Source organism: Lithobates pipiens, unplaced genomic scaffold (genome assembly GCF_037356315.1).
Source record: "Lithobates pipiens isolate NorthernLeopardFrog02 unplaced genomic scaffold, aLitPip1_a1.2 Scaffold_8, whole genome shotgun sequence".
In the NCBI taxonomy this organism is placed as follows: domain Eukaryota; kingdom Metazoa; phylum Chordata; class Amphibia; order Anura; family Ranidae; genus Lithobates; species Lithobates pipiens.
The window spans coordinates 364,859,957-364,880,409 of record NW_027507903.1 but is presented as its reverse complement, the minus strand read 5'-3'; the positions used below and the strand labels follow the sequence as shown (position 1 = coordinate 364,880,409).

Here is a 20,453-nt window from a genome sequence, read left to right as displayed (position 1 = left end):
GGATTTGCCCTCCGCAAACAACTCCCCATGTATCCTATGTAAACATGTATAACCATGTATCTTTATGCAATCAAACATCTTTATGTGACTATGTAAAATCATGTATATCTATACAAACAGGTCTAAAAATGCATCTTTATGCAACCCTGCATCTTTATGTGATCATGAATAATCAATGTCCAATGATATAAACATGTCCAAACCTGCATCCTTATGTAAGTATTAATAACCATGCATCTCTATGCGATTATGCATTCTATGCAACCATGAACAAGCATCTCCATGAAACATGTAAATTCTTGTACATTTCTGAAAACCGGAACATGCATCTTTGTGCATCCATGATCATGTATCTCTATGCAATCATGCATAACAAGGTATATTTATGCAAAACATGACAAAAACATGCATATTTGTGCAATCATGCATACTTGTGCAACCATGCTTTTTTTTAGCAACCGTGCATTCCAGCAACTGTGTGTTTTTAGGGAACGTGCTGTTTCAGAAGGTTCTGCAAACCCCTGCTTAACTGAAGTTGGGCCCAACTAGACCTGCAGGATCTAGCCAAGCACATATGCACTATAGTGGAGATATGCAAACGTTTTTCTCAAACGTGTATATTTAAACATGCATTTAAATAACAAGATTACAAGCATGTATACTACGCTGCACCTGCTTATAGAGCAGTCAACACTTTAAAGTGAACTGCTAACCATCCAGGGGTGTTTTAACTTTCAGTTGTACAGTTCAGGTAAGCCGTAAATATTCAGCATAAAATCATGACTTGTCTTCACATAGTTCTCCCACAGTAAGTACTCACACTTTGTTAGTGTCTTTAGGCTGCTGCTATATCTCCAAAGGCCAACTGAACCTGTTGCCACATAGCATGGTCGCCCTTCCACTTCCTGCCTATATAAAAATAGGTCGTACCAAGTGAGCCTGCACCTTCTAGTGGCTGGAGGATAAACCACAGTCCACATGAGTAAGAGTACATAGCATGATTAAAGGGCACACTGCTCCCAGTGGCCACCGGGAGAACAGACAGTCAAATTTCTCTCTTTTTTTGTATTTTATTTTTTTGCATTTTATTTTTTTTTATAAAAAAAGACAAACTGCAAAGAAATGCAGACTTACCATTCCTGCTGAAGGACTCTGAACATAACAGGAGTCCAATCTTTACCCATCACGGCCAGCTTTGTCATAAAAGACCTTCAGAGACTGGATTCACCTTAATCTGGGGTCTACTCCCCTGGACCCATATAGCACCCCGCAGGAAAGCACCTTGGTCAGAACAAACACTGCACATGTTTCCATTACGCAGGGTCCAGCGCCATAAGGCTCCACTACAGGCAAAACCTCCATGAATCTTCTCCCCTTCCCATGGGCCTCAGGTACCATTTTAGCTTTCATGACATCCGAATGGATCCGATCATAATGCCCTTTAATGGGACATCATTACATTTTGAAGAGCTTCAAACAGCCATGACCATCACCTTCAAGACACTGGTAAAAAAATTGAGATACTTCCTGTATGGAAGGGGTTAGATGGGGGGGATTTTCTGTCTATTGGTTGCCAGTGTCCAATCACCTATAGGTGGTGTATAACCCAAATAGTCATTATTATGGTGCTCTGTGTCCTGTGATGTACGATAAATAAATGTACAAATAAATGTACAAAGCACACCCTTCCGTAGAGTGTAATTCCCTTAGACGAGATCAGACAGATCAGACAGAAAACACACTCTCTCTACTCTCTGCACGAGTTTCTTCTGACAGTCTAACTCAACTCCAACTCAAACTGGGAGAAGAGCCCCCCCCCCCCCTTCAGAACACAGCAGGTGATTGACAGCCTCAGCTATGCATTTTCCTTATGAGAAGATTACACTCTGCTCCCTGCTCTAGGCTGGGCTGTCTGTAACATCAGATCCTGGCTCCCTGCCTCCTGCAGCTCTGAAACACTGTGTCAAAGGTGTGCTTTAGCAGGATGTAGAGCAGAGAGGGCTACAGATAAACAGGTACAACTTATGCAGGAGGGTGTTTCATTCTATGTATCACCTGAGGTTAGTCACTTTAGTGGGTATACAGTGGATATAAAAAGTCTACACATCCCTGTTAAAATGTCAGGTTTCTGTGATGTAAAAAAATGAGACAAAGATAAATAATTTCAGAACTTTTTCCACCTTAATGTGACCTATAAACTGTACAATTCAGTTGAACAACAAACTGAAATCTTTTAGGCGGAGGGAATTAAAAAAAACTAAAATATGATTGCACAAGTGTGCACACCCTTAAACTAATACTTTGTTGAAGCACCTTTTGATTTTATTACAGCACTCAGTCTTTTTTGGGTATGAGTCTAACAGCAGGGCACATCTTGACTTGGCAATATTTGCCCACTCTTTTTTGGAAAAACACTCCAAATCTTACAGACTGGGAGGGCATCTCCTGTGAACAAGCCTTCTTCAGATCAACCCACAGATTTTCAATCTGATTCAGGTCTGGGCTCTGACCGGGCCATTCCAAAACTTTAATCTTCTTCTGCTGAAGCCTTTGTTGATTTGGATGTATGCTTTGGGTCATTGTAATGCTGAAAGATGAAGTTCCTCTTCATGTTCAGATTTCTAGCAGAAGCCTGAAGGTCTTGTGCCAATATTGACTGGTATTTGTAACTGTTCATAATTTCCTCTACCTTGACTAAGGCCCATTCCAGCTGAAGAAAAACAGCCCCAAAGCATGATGCTGCCACCACCACGCTTCACTGTGGGTATGGTGTCCTTTTGGTGATGTGCAGTGTTTTTGTGGCAAACGTATCTTTTTGGATTTATGGCCAAAAAGTTCAACCTTGGTTTCATAAGAACATTACACATTTTCCCATATGCTTTTGGGAGACTTCAGATGCGTTTTTACAGAATTTAGCTGGGCTTGGATGTTTTTCTTGCCACTCTACCACATAGCCCAGACATAGGAAGAATACAGTAGATTGTTGTCACATGTGCAACAATCTACCGTATTCTTCCTATGTCTGGTCTATGGGTACTTGTCAGTAGGGGTGGGCAAACGGTTTGGCTCGAGCATCACGTGACACCAGAGGAAGGCAGGGTCATCCATTTACATGGCCCCACCCTCAGCTATATAACAGCTGTCCCCAAAAAAGCATCACTCGGCGGGAGCCTCCCATGGGGTCTGAGCTGTTGCAGCTTTTTTTTTTGCTTTTTTTGGCTCGTTGGAGGTGTGAGATGGATCGTGGGACATTTTATTTTTTAGCTTTTAATAAAGGACTTATCCTAAAGTGTCTCCTGTCTTTTTTTTTTTACTATTTTTGACACTTTTTTTGTGAAATGGTAGGGGTACAATGTATTTAAGGGTTTCTCTTAATTTCCATACCAGACTCGAAGGGCATGGTATGGATTTTGGGGGGACACCAACACAATTTTTTTTTTTAATGTTTGGTTCGGGGTTCCCCTTAATATTCATACCAGACCCAAAGAGCCTGGTAATGGACTGGGGGGGGGGGGGCATGCCATTTTTTTTTTCAATGAATTTTATATATATTGCTGCATTCTATAGTATCTTACAAAAGGGGCAAAGCTGGACCATGTTGCCGCTTTACAAATCTGTTTTGGATCTGCTCCAGTTCTCTCTGCCTGCGACGCTGCCATTGATCTCGTGGAGTGTGCCTTGATACCCTCTGGGATCTGCATGACTCCCAACATATAAGCCTGTTCAATAGCTTCACAGCCATCTGGCTATGGTGCGTTTTGAGGTCTTGTGCCCTTTCTATGGTGATATGGTGTTCGGCTTATCCCTACTTGCCAGATATATGAGATGATGACTGTCTTCACTGTGTTCCATGGTATATCTAATTTCTTGGAAACTCTCTTGTACCCTTCTCCTGACCGATAGCAATGAGATCAATCTGATGCTTTGGAATCTCTCTGCGGACCATGGCTTTTGCTGTAGGATGCGACTAAGAAAATGTCAGGAAAGACCTACTAGAACAGCTGAACTTCATTTGGGGTTAATCAGAGGCACTTTAAATGATGGCAGGTGTGTAATGACTCCTATTTAACATGAGACTGAATGGGGGGCGTGTCCGGCAGCCGACCTGGAAGGACGCACATTGTGAGTGCTCTCCTCCAGCCCGCCGCTACAAGGCACTAAATCGGGGACCCACCTGCGCCTTATGGGGAGATCACGGGCCACTCGTTCCTCCTCACTCCGGGGAACGCCTCAGCCTCCGCCGGGACCCGCCGCGGCCTTTAAAAGCTATTTCCAGCCGCCCGAGGCCTTGCCGGGCGGAGGAAGCAAGATGGCGCCGGACGGCGCGGAGCCTCACAGACGGACTCCTTCGGCCCCCTCTAACCTCCGGACGGACGCCGCACATCAGCCCCTGCTCCCCCCGGAGCCCGCGGGGGAGCGGGAAGCCTTCTACCTCCCCTCGGACCCTGCTCTGGACTGCCAGGAGGCCCCGGATGGGCCGGCCAGGGATCCTCTCCTCACGCTAGGCCGCAATGGCAAGATGGCGCGGATCGGGCGCACGGCGTCCTCCCAGGTATGCCAGCCCTCTCCCCTGCCTGCAACCGCACAGCCCCTGTCCCAGTCTGCCTTCTCCCAGGACGTTTTGCAGGGGAGGCAATTTTCAGGAGAGGCCACCCAGGGCTCCCCATCTCCCACTCCCCCCTCTGTGCTCTGGGGGGAGCAGGCCATGGATCCACCACCCTCCCTGCTGCATACCCAGTGCTCAGAGGCCTTCCCCCGCCTTCTCCGCTCAGCCCCTCTCCCGAGCACGGCCCACAGCTCATCCCTGTCCCCCACATCCCTGGGCATTTTGGAGGACTCTCGGGAGTGCTCGGACTGTCTCCCTAGTGGGGATGCTGGAACGCACCTGGCGGCTGTGGGGGGGGGCCCCGGTGACATGGCCGCGGCCTGCCTCTCTTAAGGCGCAGAGGCCCCCCCGTTCTCGGGACTCTAGTGAAGTCAGGGTCCGCTCAGATGCCACCCCCTCCTATGCCCAGGTGGCCCGGGCCCCTGGCCGCCTCCGAGGAACTGCCCAACTGGACCCCTCACCCTGCCCCCCCCATGCTACCTCCTGGGCTGACCCCAGGGGACCTTTTCCATCGTGGCCCCCCTCTCCCACCCGGGAACTGCAGCGGGGTGAGCCGCCTCCCCACTCTCCGCCCTCCTTGCCTTCATCCCGATGCCATGAGGCCGTCCGCCCTGACTGGCAGATATACCTGCAATCTATGCCGACGAAAGAGGACTTTAAACAGCTTATTACGGAGGTACAGGCCACTTGCCGCGCTGAGATCCAGTCCCTGCACACTGGCCTCAAACATCTTTCTGACCGTGTGGAGATGGTGGAAGAGGAGGTCCAGGAGACCAAGCTGGCGGTCCATCGTGCTCAGGTGGAGACCTCGGACCACCGCCTCCTGCTTCGGGATATGCAACGCCACGTGGAAGACCTCGACAATAGAGGCCGCAGAAACAACATCCGCATTCGCAGCCTGCCTGAGTCGGAGGGCGCCGAGGACCTTCAGTCTTCACTGCAAACGCTATTTAACGAGATGTTGGGGGAAGACCCGGACAAGCACATTGAAATGGATAGAGCCCATCGGGCCCTGAGACCCAAAGGCCCGGCCTCCAAACCCAGGGACGTTATCTGCAGAATTCACTCCTTCCCGCTCAAGGAAGACATTATGCGCAAGTCTCGCACCATCCGAAATCTGGCCTTCGATAACTCACCGATTCAGCTTTACCCGGACCTCTCCTGGATCACGCTCCAAAAACGGAGGCTGTTGCAGCCTCTTCTCAGAGCCCTGCAAGACAAGCACGTTCTATACAGATGGGGCTTCCCCTTCAGCCTGACCGCGAGACACCAAGGAAAGTCGGCAACTCTCCGCTACCCGGAAGATCTTGTCCCCTTTTGTGACACTCTTGACATCCCTGTCCCTCATCTGCCTGATTGGGATCTGGTCGCCTCTCCCCCTCCGATGCCGGTGATCTGGCAGAAAGTCCCTTCAGCCAAACGGCGCAAAGGCCCGGATCCCCACCGCGGGTCACCCAAGCGTGACTGAAGTACTGGCCCTGTCCAACGGACGTCTCCCCTCTACGGTTTTTCCTTTTCCCCTATTTTTGGGGTTTTGCTACTTTTTTCCCCCCCGATTGCCGGAGCTACATATTTTACCAGTTTTTTTTCCTCGGGCTGGCCTAGGTTGAGTCTCGAACCGGATCGACTCCCGGGTTACTGCCCCCCCCCTGTGGTTTTCCACTTGTTGGTTCCTTTGGTGGAGTGGACTGTTGGTGCCTCCCTAACCCGACTTTTATTTTTCTTATTTTTGGGTTGGGGAGTCGATAAGGAACCGTGCAGATCCGGTGTCCCTATAGGACCTCCGGACCTGTTATTTGACAATGTTTTCTTTTATTTTGTACTGTGTTTCTGTTTCTCTTTTTTCCTCTCTTTCTAGGCTCTTTCCTCTTCTTGTCTCCTCAGAAGTGCCATGCCAGTGGTCCTCTCGGTCGCCGTCTCTCCTCCGGTGGTCGCCGCTCCTCCCGAGGCACCTGGGCCTCCAACGGACCGAGCTAAGTATGCCCTATGCTCCACCCCTACTTGACCATGGCTAGGATCCTGTCCCTTAACGTTCATGGCCTAAACTCCAACAAAAAGCGGCACCTGGCACTTAGGGAGTTCCGACAGGCGGGGGCGGATATAGTAATGGTCCAGGAGATGCATTTCAACCGGGGAGACTCCTTTGCGTTTGCCTCCAGGCATTTCCCTCAGGTTTATCAGGCCTTCAACCCGCGGAAGAGAGCGGGAGTGGCCATTCTCTTCCGGCGGGGAGTCCCCTTTACTTGTACCTCTGTGCACCTAGATCCACGGGGCTACTACATTATACTCCGTGGTCTGTGGCGCACGCAGGCACTGACCTTATGCGTCCTCTACGCCCCCAATGTCCATCAACATAAATTCTTGTCTAAGGTGTTTTCCCGTTTGTTTAAGACGCCCCCGGGCTCCTGGTGATAGGGGGGGATTTTAACCTTACTCAGTCCGCACTCCATGATCGCCTGGTGGTGGGCCCCCGGACGCCTCAGGCTAGGACCTTGAGAGACTTCAGGCTCTTCCGCCAAATTACCAGACGACGGGGTCTTTTTGACGCCTGGCGAGCTTTGCACCCGCAAGACCGCCAGTACACCTTATTTTCCGCTCCCCACGGCACGCACTCGCGCATTGATCACTTTTTTGTTAATAACGCGACACTGCGGGCGGTCCAATCTGCACATATACTCCCCATCTCCTGGTCAGATCACGCCCCCATAACTCTGACTCTAGCGCTGGACTCCCCCCTTTATAAGCCCTGCACCTGGAGGCTGAATAACTATCTCCTGCAGCATGCTCCGGCAAAGGCAGAGCTGGAGTCTTCGCTCCGGCACTACTTTGTTGAGAACGACACCCCAGACGTCTCCCTTACTACCCTCTGGGCCGCCCATAAGGCTGTCATCCGGGGGCGCTGTATAGCTCTGTCCTCAGCCCTGAAGCGGGACGCACGGACCGCCAGGTTGCTGGCGGAAAAGCAACTTAAGACCCTTGAGGCCCGTCTCTTGGTCTCCCCCTCCGTCCCCACCCTTAAGCGAATCGTCCAGACTAGGCAGACACTTCGGGACCTGGCGTTGGGATCGGTTGAGAAAGCTCTAGTCCGCTTACGACAACTGTACTATGACAAGGGGAACAAGGCACAGTCGCTACTGGCCCGGAAACTGGCGGACCGTACGGCGACCTCTGCCCCGGCCCAAATTAAAAATAAGGGGGGGGACCTTTTGACCCACCCCCAGGCGATAGTGGATGCGTTCGCGGACTATTATACTGACTTGTACAACAGACCGGACATCCCCCACAATCCCCCAACCTCGGACCAGTCCGCCCGCATTACCCAGTACTTGGACAATATAGTCCTACCCCGACTGCAAGCCGCGGACCTCCGAGAACTGAATGCCTCTGTTACTGAAGAGGAGCTCTTGGAGACTGTGAAGACCCTCCCTGCTCACAAGTCCTCGGGACCGGACGGGCTCCCCTATGAATACAACAGTACAGTTTATAGGTCACATTAACCACTTAAGACGCAGACCATTTTGCTGGCCAAAGAACAGAGCACCTTTTGCAATTTGGCACTGCGTCGCTTTAACTGACAATTGTGTGGTTGTGCGGCGTGGCTCCCAAATAGAGCTTTCTTTTGGTGGTATTTGATCACCTCTGCGGTTTTTATTTTTTGCGCTATGAACAAAAAAAAGTCACAATCTTGAAAAAAAAACTGCATTATTTTTTACATTTTGCTATAATAAATATCCCCCAAAAATATATAAATAAAACATTTGTTTCCCTCAGTTTAGGCCAATAAGTAATCTTCTACATATTTTTGGTACAAAAATCGCAATAAGCGTTTGATTGCTTTGCGCAAAAGTAATAGCTTTTACAAAATAGGGGATAGTTTATACCATTTTTATCAATATTTGAATTTTTTTACTCGTAATGGCGGCGATCAGCGATTTTTATCGTGACTGCGACATTATGGCAGACACATCGGCCATTTTTGGGACATTGTCATTTATATAGCACTAAGTGCTATACAAATGCACCGATTCCCATGTAAGTGACACTGGCAACCAATAGGGAGCAGTGTAAGGGTTAAGTATGTCCTGGGGAGTGATTCTAACTGTGGGGGGGTGGCTACATGTGAATCATCACTGATCTTTGCTCCTGATCACAGGGAGCAGAGATCAGTGACACTGTCACTAGGCAGAATGAGGAGATGCTTGTCTACATTAGCATCTCCCCGTTCTTCCTCTCTGTGAGGCGATAGCAGGTATCCCCACGCGATCAAGTCCACGGGACCCGCGACCCGACTCACGGAGGTCCCGGCCGGCGTGCGATGGCACGCCGGCAAATTTAAAGGGACGTACAGGTACGCCCATTTGCCCAGCCGTGCACCAGTTAAAAGGTGGAAAAACTTGAATTTCTTTTTATCTTTCCCTAATTTTTTTAAATCACAGAAACCTGAGATTTTAACAGGGGTGTGCAGACTTTTCATATCCACTGTATGTAAGGGTCTCCTCTGACCCTGGAAGAAATAGAAATTGCTGTCTCCCAAACAGAAAACAAAGCTCCGGGCACAGACGGCCTTCTGATCGAAGAATATAAAACACAACGGTCAGAGCTCTTAAAATATTTGCAGAAGCTTTTAAAAGTGTTAATCTCCCAGACTCTATGAAAAAGGCTATGAAAATTTCACTCTTGATGTGCAAAGCAGGTAGAGACATACCCAAAAAGACTAGCTGTAATTGCAGCAAAAAGTGGTTCTACAAAGTATCTACAAAGTATCGACTGAAGGGGGCCGGATTCAAATGCACGCCTCGCTATTTATTTGAAAACCATTTATAATTTTCCTTCCACTTCACAATTATGTGCCACTTTGTGTTGGTCACTACATAAAATCCCCCAAAAAATACTTTTTCAGGGCACTGTACCATTACTGGGATAAGGCAATGCTACTCGGTGTTAAATGTGGCCTCTTTACTGTTGGTGATTAGCTTGTACTATACTATATTTCAGCAGACGCCGAATAAGGTAGTCCTTTCAGTCCATTCATTGCAAGGTTACTTTTCATTTTTCTAATATGAAATGCACCAATGGTTAATTATAAATAGTAAAATACAGTCTCCACCTGGTTGGAATTTACATTTTAAATGCTATTAGCCAAGAACTTTGTGTGTATAGGAGTCTATTTTCAAAAAATATATAAGTCAGTGCGCCTTCTTGTTTTATACTTGTGGGTAGCAACAAAAACCTATGTGGGGTACCCATATTCCTTCCAACAAATAGCTACCTCCGTGATTTACGGTAAGTGCAGAGGGCTCCTTTACCCTCTCAATTTGACAAAGGGCACACACTTATATGGGAGAAAAATGGAAAAAAAAGGCACTGGGCACCACGCAGACTGCACAGAAAATATTTTAAGTGGCGTTACGGGATTGTATGCACACTAAAAAATTCTCGCAGTAAGGCGGCCACCAAGGGTAAGAAAAGGTGCAGTTAACACATCCTCTTTACAGCCATCTGACATACTGTTTACTTTTATAACATTTTATTTCTATACACATTTCCCAAAGTGTTCAGGAACAAGTGTCACGCATCAGGAATTTGTACCAAGGTCGTCTCCCTTGTGACACCTGTGTTTAGTATTCCTACATTAAACAAATCTATCACGGTTTAAAAAAATTGAGATATGCTGTAGTGGGTTAAAGTGGAGCAAAGTGGGGAAGCTCCACTTGTCTGTCTGTCTGCCCCCCACCCCCCCCCCTCCTTCTGCTGCCACATTTGGCACCTTTTGGGCCGAAGCGGGAGTGAGTACCTGGTTTTGACAGGTACCCACTTCCAGGCCCCGCTCTTCCTTCCTCTGCCGCCGGGCTATTGACAAAGTGCAGCACGCTTCGTGCATGCACAGTAAGGAACCAGCTGTTAAGCCGCAAGGCTTTACTGCTGGATTCCCTTAGCCGAGGTGGTGGCGGCGACAGCACCAAAGAGCCAATTGGAGAAACCAGCTCAGGTGAGGACACCGCTGGATTCCTGGACAGGTGAGTGTCTTAATATTAAAAGTCAGAAGCTGCGGTATTTATAGCAGCTGACTTAATTTTTTTCTGCAGGAGCCTGTAACTCCACTTTAATTTTACCTTTTTCTTTTCTTCAACTGAAGGCGGTTGAACCCCATTTACCAGCAATTTGGAAAGTTGCTTGGATACAAAATCTTTTCGTAAATGAATATTTATGAATCCTGTTAAAAAAATAAAAATAAAGGAGAATCATGTCAACGAAAAATAAAAATTTAAAATGAAACCCTAGGCTAGGTTTGCATATGTGAGGGTGTGGGAGTGCGTGTAAATCACACACGTTCCTGCATGCAGCCACACAAAAAAAGTGCTGCTTTAAGAAGACGCACAAGGGTGCCATTAACTCTTAATGGCACCCCCACACACTGAAAAACGCAGTGCAGTTTCCTGGAATGTGAAAACACAAGGTGCTTTGGCTCCCGTGTGTCTGCATCCATTCAAGGACCCTTTTCTTGTAGGAAACATAGGTACAGCAGCCCATTCGAATAAATGGATTATTGTCCCACACAAACACAGCATGCAGAACCACTTCAATAAACCTAGCTTTAATGGATTAAATCCAAATAAAGTAGTAGGTTTCAAAGCTCTCCCTGACCTCTACCACCTGGATTGAAAATAAATTTCTCTAGCTCAAATGCACGCTGGAAAGTTTATGTACAGAATATACCTCCCTCTCCCCAATTCTAGGACTAATGACCCTAGTGAAGATAAAGCATTTCAACTGTACCGACCAAAGAACTGCCTGAAACAGTAGTCCCCCTTCCTTCAAGCCCCCAGTCTATATTTTTGTTAAAAGGAGAAAGTGTTGATTGCTCAGTTCTCGGTCTTAGAGGTGGTGGGAGACAGTTGCAGCATCCCATCTAGGTGAGTATAAAGTAATAAAAGTCAGTGCTAGGGATTTCAATAACTAGGCAGCTAACATCAAGGATTGACATACAAAAACCCAAAAGAATGTTCAACGTGAAAATGTAGAGCCAAATAATCAATCTTTATAACAAATAATGTGCACAAAGTCACTTTCAAATTCAATTTCAGTGTATTTCCTTCTTCTCCATAACATGCATCAAATGAACATCCATAAAACTTCAAACACCTATCAAAGTCACCAAAATCAGGAGTTTCTTAGGACGTACACTTGCATGAAACACATAGGTTGGAGCTTTGATGGGTGATTGAAGTTTTATGGATCGTTATTTGATGCACGTTATGATAAAGATGCAAATGTACTGAAGTAGAATTTGAAAAGAGACTTTTTGTATAAATATTTGCATAAATATTTATTGTTTTTTGACACTACATTTCCACCTTGAACCTAGGTGAGTATGTACGTTTATTATTATGGATTTCAATACTTCTCTTTTATGCGTATATTTGGAGCTCAAGGTCTTAAGCCGGGTACACAAGTAAAAAAAGGTTGGCCAGTTCAGAAGGAACTAACAACCATCTTCCGTAGAAAGGTCATGCATTTATGTCCAGTTATCATTCTGCCAGTTTGTGCATTTAGATTTTTGTAGGGGTTAATTGTTTTTATTTTTTAGTGTTTAATTATAATTTACCTGGATAAAATTTGGCTATATTGGCTCCCTATATCTTTGTTTATATGTGCCAATTCCTCCATCTCTATTAACCTACTGATATGTGTCGGGTGTACCCTTATGACTTTGGAGCATGTCAGATGCTTGGTCCTGCGTTGCACTCCTCCATCCACTGGCCGCATACATTATTACCGCTTCCTGTGGAGTACGAGCCAGCAGGCAGAACCACAGTGTGAAGCACTGGACCAAAGATCTGACACAATCCATTTGGAACGGAGTCACAATATTTATGCACAATAAATTAAATAAATTAAAGCAATCCAGAGAAAAATGATGAATGGGTTTACCAGAAACATATTAATCATGGTTACTTTCGATTTGCCTACCTGGACCAGCTATATCAGTCTTCTCAATCAAGTCATTGGCAGGAAGGTTTTTAACAATTTTCTCAGCTGTTTCACGAGGGTTCACTTTTTGATTTCTTGCTTTCAAAATCTAAAACAAAATGTATAAAAGGATACAGAAGTAAAGATTACTGTACGAGAGAGAGAGAGAGAGAGAGAGAGAGAGAGAGAGAACCCCTGCTGATTTTGTACATTTGCGCACTGACAATGAAATGATCAGTTTATAATTTTTATGGTAAGTTTATTCTAACATTGAGAGACAAACGGATTTCAAAAAAGTTATACATTGATTTGCATTTTAATGAGTGAAATAAGTATTTGATCCCCTATCAAACCAGCAAGATTTCTGGCTTCCAGATGTCTTCTATACAGGTAACAAGCTGAGATTAGGAGCACTCCCTTTAAGAGAGTGCTCCTAATCTCAGCTTATTAGCTGTATAAAGGAAACCTGCCCACAGACGCAATCAGATTCCAATCTCTCCACTATGGCCAAGACCAAAGTGCTGTCCAAGGATGCGAGGGACAAGATTGTAGACCTACATAAGGCTGGAATGGGCTACAAGACCATCACCAAGCAGCTTTGTGAGAGTGTGACAACAGTTGGTGCGATTATTCGAAGATGGAAGAAACACAAAATAACTGTCAATCTCCCTTGGTCTGGGGCTCCATGCAAGATCTCACCTCATGGAGTTTCAATAATCATGGGAACGGTGAGGAATCAGCCCAAAACGACACAGGAGAATCTAGTCAATGACCTCAAGGCAGCTTGAACCATAGTTACCAAGAAAACAATTGGTAACACACTACACCATGAAGTACTGAAATCCTGCAGCACCCACAAGGTCCACCTGCTCAAGAAAGCACATATACAGGCCCATGTGAAGCTTGCTAATGAACCTCTGAATGATTCAGAGGAGAACTGGGTGAAAGCGTTGCGGTCAGATGAGACCAAAATCAAGCTCTTTGGTATCAACCCAACTCACCGTGTATGGAGGAGGAGGAATGCTGCCTATGACCCCAAGAACACCATCTCCCAGTCAAACATGGAGGTGGAACCATTATGCTTTGGGGGTGTTTTTCTGCTAAGTGCACAGGACAACTTCAATGCATCAAAAGGACGATGGATGGGGCAATGTACTGTCAAATTTTGGGCGAAAACCTCCTTTCCTCAGCCAGGGAATTGAAAATGGGTTGTGGATGGGTATTCCAGCATGACAATGACTCAAAACACACAGCCAAGGCAACAAAGGAGTGGCTCAAGAAGCAGCACATTAAGGTCCTAATATAAAATGTAAAAAAAATGGACCCTCGCGCCACTAAGTGCTAAACGTGAAAATAAATCTAAGTACATGAAAGAATGGAAAATGTACCAATATATAATAAAATAACCAGTGGAGTGAAAAAAGTGCAAGTGCTACTAAATAATACAAAAATGCAGCGGGACAAAAATAGTAAACACAAACTATCGCATCAAAATGAATAAAATAAAGAGTCCTGCGCAAATCGTGCCACTGAAAAAATGGATGATAAATATAAAAATATATGAAAAACAAGAGTCAATAAAAAATCATAAAAGTAGACACACCGATGAGTGAAGGTATATAGTGTAAAACAAGAGAAAGAACGGGACCAAATGTTCCAAAATATATAAATCCAGGCTCTCAGAACTCTCACCTCAAGATGAAATAATCAGGCGAATGAAAATTACCCCAAAAACTTCTCCTTTACTTCTCTGTATACAATAACCAAGGAATTGTAGATAAAGCATGTAGTATACACTTCTGCCACTAGAGGGCCATTTCCAGCTCTTGTATGTAATACTGCAGCTGTAAACTTGTATTTCCGTGGTGTAAAACTTTAAAAAAAAAAAAAAAAAAAACACAGAGGGGAGGGGAAAAGGGAGAGAGAGAGGGGACTCCAATCGTGTAGTGGTTTCAATAACTTTACGAATTTATTAAGCGAAAACAATAGACTCTCACATTTAAAAAAAGAAATTCAAACAGATAGAGATCTGGCGTCTACCGCCAGTCTTACGCTACTTCCGGTTTGTCCTACGGTCACTCCCTAAGAAGTCACGTGGTATGACGTAACGTGTAGGGAGTGTACACTATATACCTTCACTCATCGGTGTGTCTACTTTTATGATTTTTTTATTGACTCTTGTTTTTCATATATTTTTATATTTATCATCCATTTTTTCAGTGGCACGATTTGCGCAGGACTCTTTATTTTATACATTAAGGTCCTAGCCAGTCTCCAGACCTTAATCCCATAGAAAATATGTGGAGGGAGCCGAAGGTTTGAGTTACCGAATGTCAGCCTTGAAACCTTAATGAATTGGGGAGGATCTCCAAAGTGGAGCAGGACAAAATCCCTCCCAAGATGTGTGAAAACCTGGTGGCCAACTACAAGAAACGTCTGACCTCTGTGATTGCCAACAAGGGTTTTGCCAACAAGTACTAAGACATGTTTTGCGAAGGGGTCAAATACTTATTTCACCCAATATTACACAAATCAATTTATACCTTTTTTTAAATGTGTTTTTCTGGATTTTTTTTGTAGTTATTCTATCTCTCACTATTAAAATAAACCTACCATTAAAATTATAGACTGATCATTTCTATATCTGTGGGCAAACGTACAAATTCAGCAGGGTATCAAATACTTTTTTCCCCACACTGTACATAAGTGTGTGTGTGTGTGTGTGTGTGTGTGTGTGTGTGTGTGTGTGTGTGTGTGTGTGTGTGTGTGTGTGTGTGTGTGTGTGTGTGTGTGTGTGTTTTTGTGGAAATTTTTATGAATTTATGTTGTCAGATGTTCCGCAGTGTCTGTTTTGCTGTAATACGCTCATTCAAGACTGTTTGCACATACAGACGTTGGTGGAAGATCATTGTCTGTGGAAAACTTCCTGTGGACACGGCAGATGTTTGCCCTTTTAGGGATGATCGTTTATGCCTCACCAAGAAACTGGCCACCTCATGACAACTGCATTAACACTCCAAGCATGCAGATCTGCATACATGAGAACCAAAGCTTAACCATATAAAAATTGCGGCCCACTGAGCCTTGATAGAGTATGGCTCGCGTCTTGGCAGCAGAGGAAATGTGCACACGATCGTGTTCAGAGCCATCTTAGTAGTGTTCAAAATATGAGACACTTTTTGTGTCTCACAGGATGCTTGCCGCATGGCTCTGCACACAACCATCTGCACACGTCACTACTGGAATTCTATTTGAATATATACATGTGTGTGATTGTATCTTTTGAAAGAATACAAGTGTCTGATTGGCTGATTCTGAAGCTACCACCTTCTTTTGTTATTCATGTTTACAGTATAAAGAAAAGCAGTAGAGCATTCAATGGAGTATTCTGCTAAGCTCAACGTGATACCAGCGTTTGTCTATGTTACTTGGAGATATAAAAACACCCTTTTCCTGACATTATACAAGAGAGCTGTATTTGTGCTTTTAAGAGCAAAGAAATGATTTGCTTATAGGGAAAGCTTAAAGTTTCCAGGACAGTATATTAAATATATATATATATACACACACACACACACACACCTATATTTTTTTCCTGCATTGGGGGACACAATCTCTAACCTCTGTGCATACACCCCAACTCTAGAAGAATGGATATCAGGCATATTCAAGGACACAGGCCTACCTAGTGGCTATACATCTGCAGAATATTGAAAAAGCTCAGGAGAGGCAAGCAACAAATTTCAGTAAGAAGACAGAGTATCCAGAGAGGGGGCAGACAGCCGCACACTTGTAACACCACTGGTGGCCAAAGGTACCACAGAAAAGTTGTTGTGATGTGAGATTTGAAACAAACTCCCTGTCCAGGGGCAATAGACAATACCATTAGTCTTGTTTGCAACTGGAAAAGAATGAGTGTCGCACAGATGCAACTGTTGTCTTAACAGTTTTAGCAGAAAGTATTTTACCACCTTGGAGTTTATGATTGGGCCCAAACACTCCAGATTAGGGTTGAAACAACTAATCGATTAATCGACAACTAATCGATTATGAAATTAATCGATTACTATTTTCATAATCGATTAATCGGCCTGTAACATAATGGGATTAAAAAAAAACTAAAATGAGCCCTTTATAGTACAAAAATATAATCACTACTGTAAATATTACTTTCACTGTTCTACAGCAAAAATTTAACCCCTTCTAGTAGTGATTATCTGCTTTTTTTGTACTATAAAAGGGCTAATTCTAGTCTTTTTAACCCCATTATGTTACTAAACGTCTTAGACCTGGTTCACATCTATGTGTTTATTGGTGCCTTTTTCAGAAACGCACTACAGTTCATTTACATGGTTTTCTATGGGACACGTTCACATCTGAAAGGGTCGGGGACTTTTACCGCGAAACGTGCTTTTTTGGTTCAATGTACTTCAATGGAGAAGCTGCAGAAAAGTATGTAATGCATTTTTTGCAGCAATTTGTGTTTTTTAATCTGCCCAAAAAAATGCAAAAAACGCAAATTGCAGTAAAATCACGTGCGCAAAAATCAAACCGCACAGCAAAAAGCACTGCAGAAACCGATCAAAAGCAAAAACTGCATAGGTGTGTACCGAGCCTTATGCTGGCCTCACCGATAAATTTTCAGGTGAGAATATTCAGATGAAAAATCTTTGTACATTTGCTAAATGAAAGAATTTTGTTTGAAATTTTCAGTTTATTTCTGAACAAAAACCACATACATTGTCTGAAAATTCCTTTGACCAATAAGTTTTCTATTATTTCCAAATTTTCCCATCTCTGTGGTTGAAAAGGAATGTCAATTTGACCCACTTTTTTTTAAGCTTATTAACCGATTAATCAATTAATCGGCCAACTAATCGATTATGAAAGTAATCGTTAGTTGAAGCCCTACTCCAGATATTGTGTCAGAGCTAGGAAGGACTTTTGGGTAATTTAATGGCTACCCATTGATCTGTAGAGAATGCGGTTTAATTTGTGTTGCAGGTCCTGGGTCAATGGGGCTTTAACAATCAGATTGAAGTAGGTAGCACCTCTAATACAGGGAATAAAATGTTGGTGAAAAACCTTGGGAACATCAACCCAAAAGAAAGGTAAAGCCACAAACTGGCTGCTCCTTCAGTGTGAAAAATAGATAATGCTGATGCAGAAGGAACATGGAATAGGGACATGGAAATATGTCCACTGAGACCACAACTTCTGCTTGTGGGATAACGGGTTACATACCGTCTGTGCAAATGCATCTGCTTGGCTGCACTGTTGTCCGGTATTAGGTTTCTCAAGTTTAAGAGTAGAACCATGTGCAGCAGCTGAATCTCACAGGGATGCAAGACCAAATCATCTCAAAAGGACAATTCAGAAGAAGGATAAGATCACTTCTGGAACCTTTATGACTACTAGGAAGGCCATCCAAAGTCTGGTATAACAAACAGAGGCAAGCGGACCAGAAAAAGTTCTATAAGCATATCATAGTGAGTCAGGCAGATTGTGAATTCACTTTCTGCTATCAGACATGTCAGAAGGAACAGTCCAGAGAAGATCACATGTGGTATACCTTTTTATCCATCATGCCATACCATCAAGAACTAATTCAGCGTAAAGAACAAGGAGTCCATGAAGTGATGGTTTGGCTCCCACAGAGCCCCGGTCTCAATATCAAGTCTGCCTGATATTACATGAACAGACAGGAGGAATTGAAGTAGCCTACATCCACAGAAGATCTGTGGTTAGTTCTCCAGGATGTTTGGAACAACCTACCTGCCGAGTTCCTTTGTGCAAATATACCTAGAAGGATTGATGGTGTTTTGAAGGCAAAAGGGTGGCCATACCAATTATTGATTCGCTTTTCTCTTCATTTACTTTCCATTTTGTTAATTGATAAAAAAAAAAAAAAACTATTCACATTTAAATTTCTGAAAATATGCCTAATTTACAGCATTTTTCACACCCACCTAAAACTTTTGCTCAATACTGTATGTCCCATATGATTGCTAGCTGGCCACACAGCAGACAATAAACCCTGAGGTGTACCTTTTTCATTTTGAAGTGCCATTTTCAACATTTAAATATACAGTTTCACGGTTGTTTCAAACAGAACCTGAGGTACATAAACATCAAAAACAACCTACAAAAGGTCACCAATTCCAGATCTTGAGCTATACAGACAGACATCCAAAAAATGTATATAATTATATATAATCATGTTAATAATTGTACTTGGATACTTCCACCTTCCAAGCTACACTCGGTTGTCTGGTCTTTTGTTGCATACCTCTGTTCTGACCTGATCAGCTGGTACTAGCCACACTGCTGACCATTAAAATGAGCTCAGGCATGTTCACAAACAGCACATGCAGAGTCCGCCAGGAAGTCGGCACTGCAGAGCACTAATCACAAGCAGTGAAACATTGCCCTGATGCCCGGCTGCAGAGATTGGGAAATGTCTCCCAGCTTGCGATTAGTGCTTCCCAGTGCCGACTTCCTTGCAGGATCTGCACGTGCTGTTTGCAAACACGCCTAAGCTCATCCTTAATGGTAAGCAGTGTGGCTAGTACCAGCTAAGGTAAGGACAGTCAGAACAGAAGTATGCAGCAAAAGACCAGACAACTGAGTGTAGCTTGGAAGGTGGAAGTATCCAAGTACAATTATGAACATGATTATATATAATTATACACATTTTGGATCTCTGTCTGTATAGCTCAAGATCTGGAATTGGTGGCCTTTGTAGGTTGTTTTCAATGTTCATGTACCTCAGGTTCTGTTTGAAACAACTGTGAAACTGTATATATAAAAAAAAGCGCCCCGCTAGCGGCCAAATAGCACCGTCAAATTGACGTTGCTTTACCTGCCGATGCACCCACCACCCCAGTGTGAAAGGGGCCACTGGGTTAGTGCTGTCAATAGTCCCCTAGGCAGCCATTCATCTACAGATTCCTCCCCACCAACCAGCAAACAGAGATGATCCCCATAAAATAGGATTTTTAAAACAGCTTACCTGTAAAATCCTTTTCTTTGAAGTACATCACAGGACACAGAGCCATAGTAGTTACTATGTGGGTTATAGGCCACCTTCAGGTGATGGACACTGGCACACCCTAAGACAAGAAGTCCACTCCCTATATAACCCCTCCCACTACTGGGAGTACCTCTGTTTTGTAGCAAAGCAATACACCTGTTTACCAAAAAGAAGGGTGGGACCTCTGTTTCCCGTGATGTACTTCAAAGAAAATAATTTTTACAGGTAAGCCGTTTCAAAAATCCTATTTTCTTATCGTACATCATGGGACACAGAGCCATAGTAGTTACTAGTTACTATGTGGGATGTCCCATAGCAATGCCAACTGAAGGGAGGGAGACAAAAAGTAGGGCACTAAGAGACTAGAGGACTCATACTGCTGCCTGCAGTACACTGCGCCAAAAGGCGATATCCTCATGACCTTTTACATCTACTTGATAGAATCTGGTAAATGTACGGACTGAAGACCAAGTTGCGGCCTTGCAGATTTGAGCCATGGAGGCTTGGTGATGCACTGCGCAAGAAGCACTAACAGCCCTGGAGAAGTGAGCTTTAATGTGAACAAGTACTTGATGAATCCATTTAGAAATAGTAGGATTTCAACGCTGCCTGTCCTCTTTTAGGACCACCTGGCAACACAAACAAAACATCTGTTTTATGAATCTGAGCGGACACAAGGAAGTACTAATAGCCCTGGTAGAGTGTGCTTTAATATGAAAAGGTGAAATTTTCCTCTTTAAACTATAAGGTTGAGCAATAACTTGACAAATCCATTTAGAAATAGTAGATTTCGATGCCACCTGTCTTCTCTTAGGACCTTCTGGCAACACAAACAAAACATCT

The 20,453-nt window shown here is 44.3% G+C and overlaps 1 protein-coding gene across 2 annotated transcripts in view; it reads right to left on the bottom strand.

The window, feature by feature from the left end:
- RARS1 (arginyl-tRNA synthetase 1) overlaps nt 1–20,453 on the bottom strand; it is a 187,700-nt gene that overhangs the window by 127,990 nt on the left and 39,257 nt on the right. The window contains exons 4-5 of one of the 2 annotated variants that reach the window (XM_077473486.1): nt 12,578–12,686; nt 10,720–10,820 (exon numbers count right to left, since the gene is read on the bottom strand). The exons of the other annotated variant lie outside the window; for it this stretch is intronic. Of the exons in view, the coding sequence (XP_077329612.1) occupies nt 10,720–10,820; nt 12,578–12,686 (210 nt within the window). The remainder of the gene's footprint in view (nt 1–10,719; nt 10,821–12,577; nt 12,687–20,453) is intronic. 2 annotated transcript variants of the gene reach the window in all.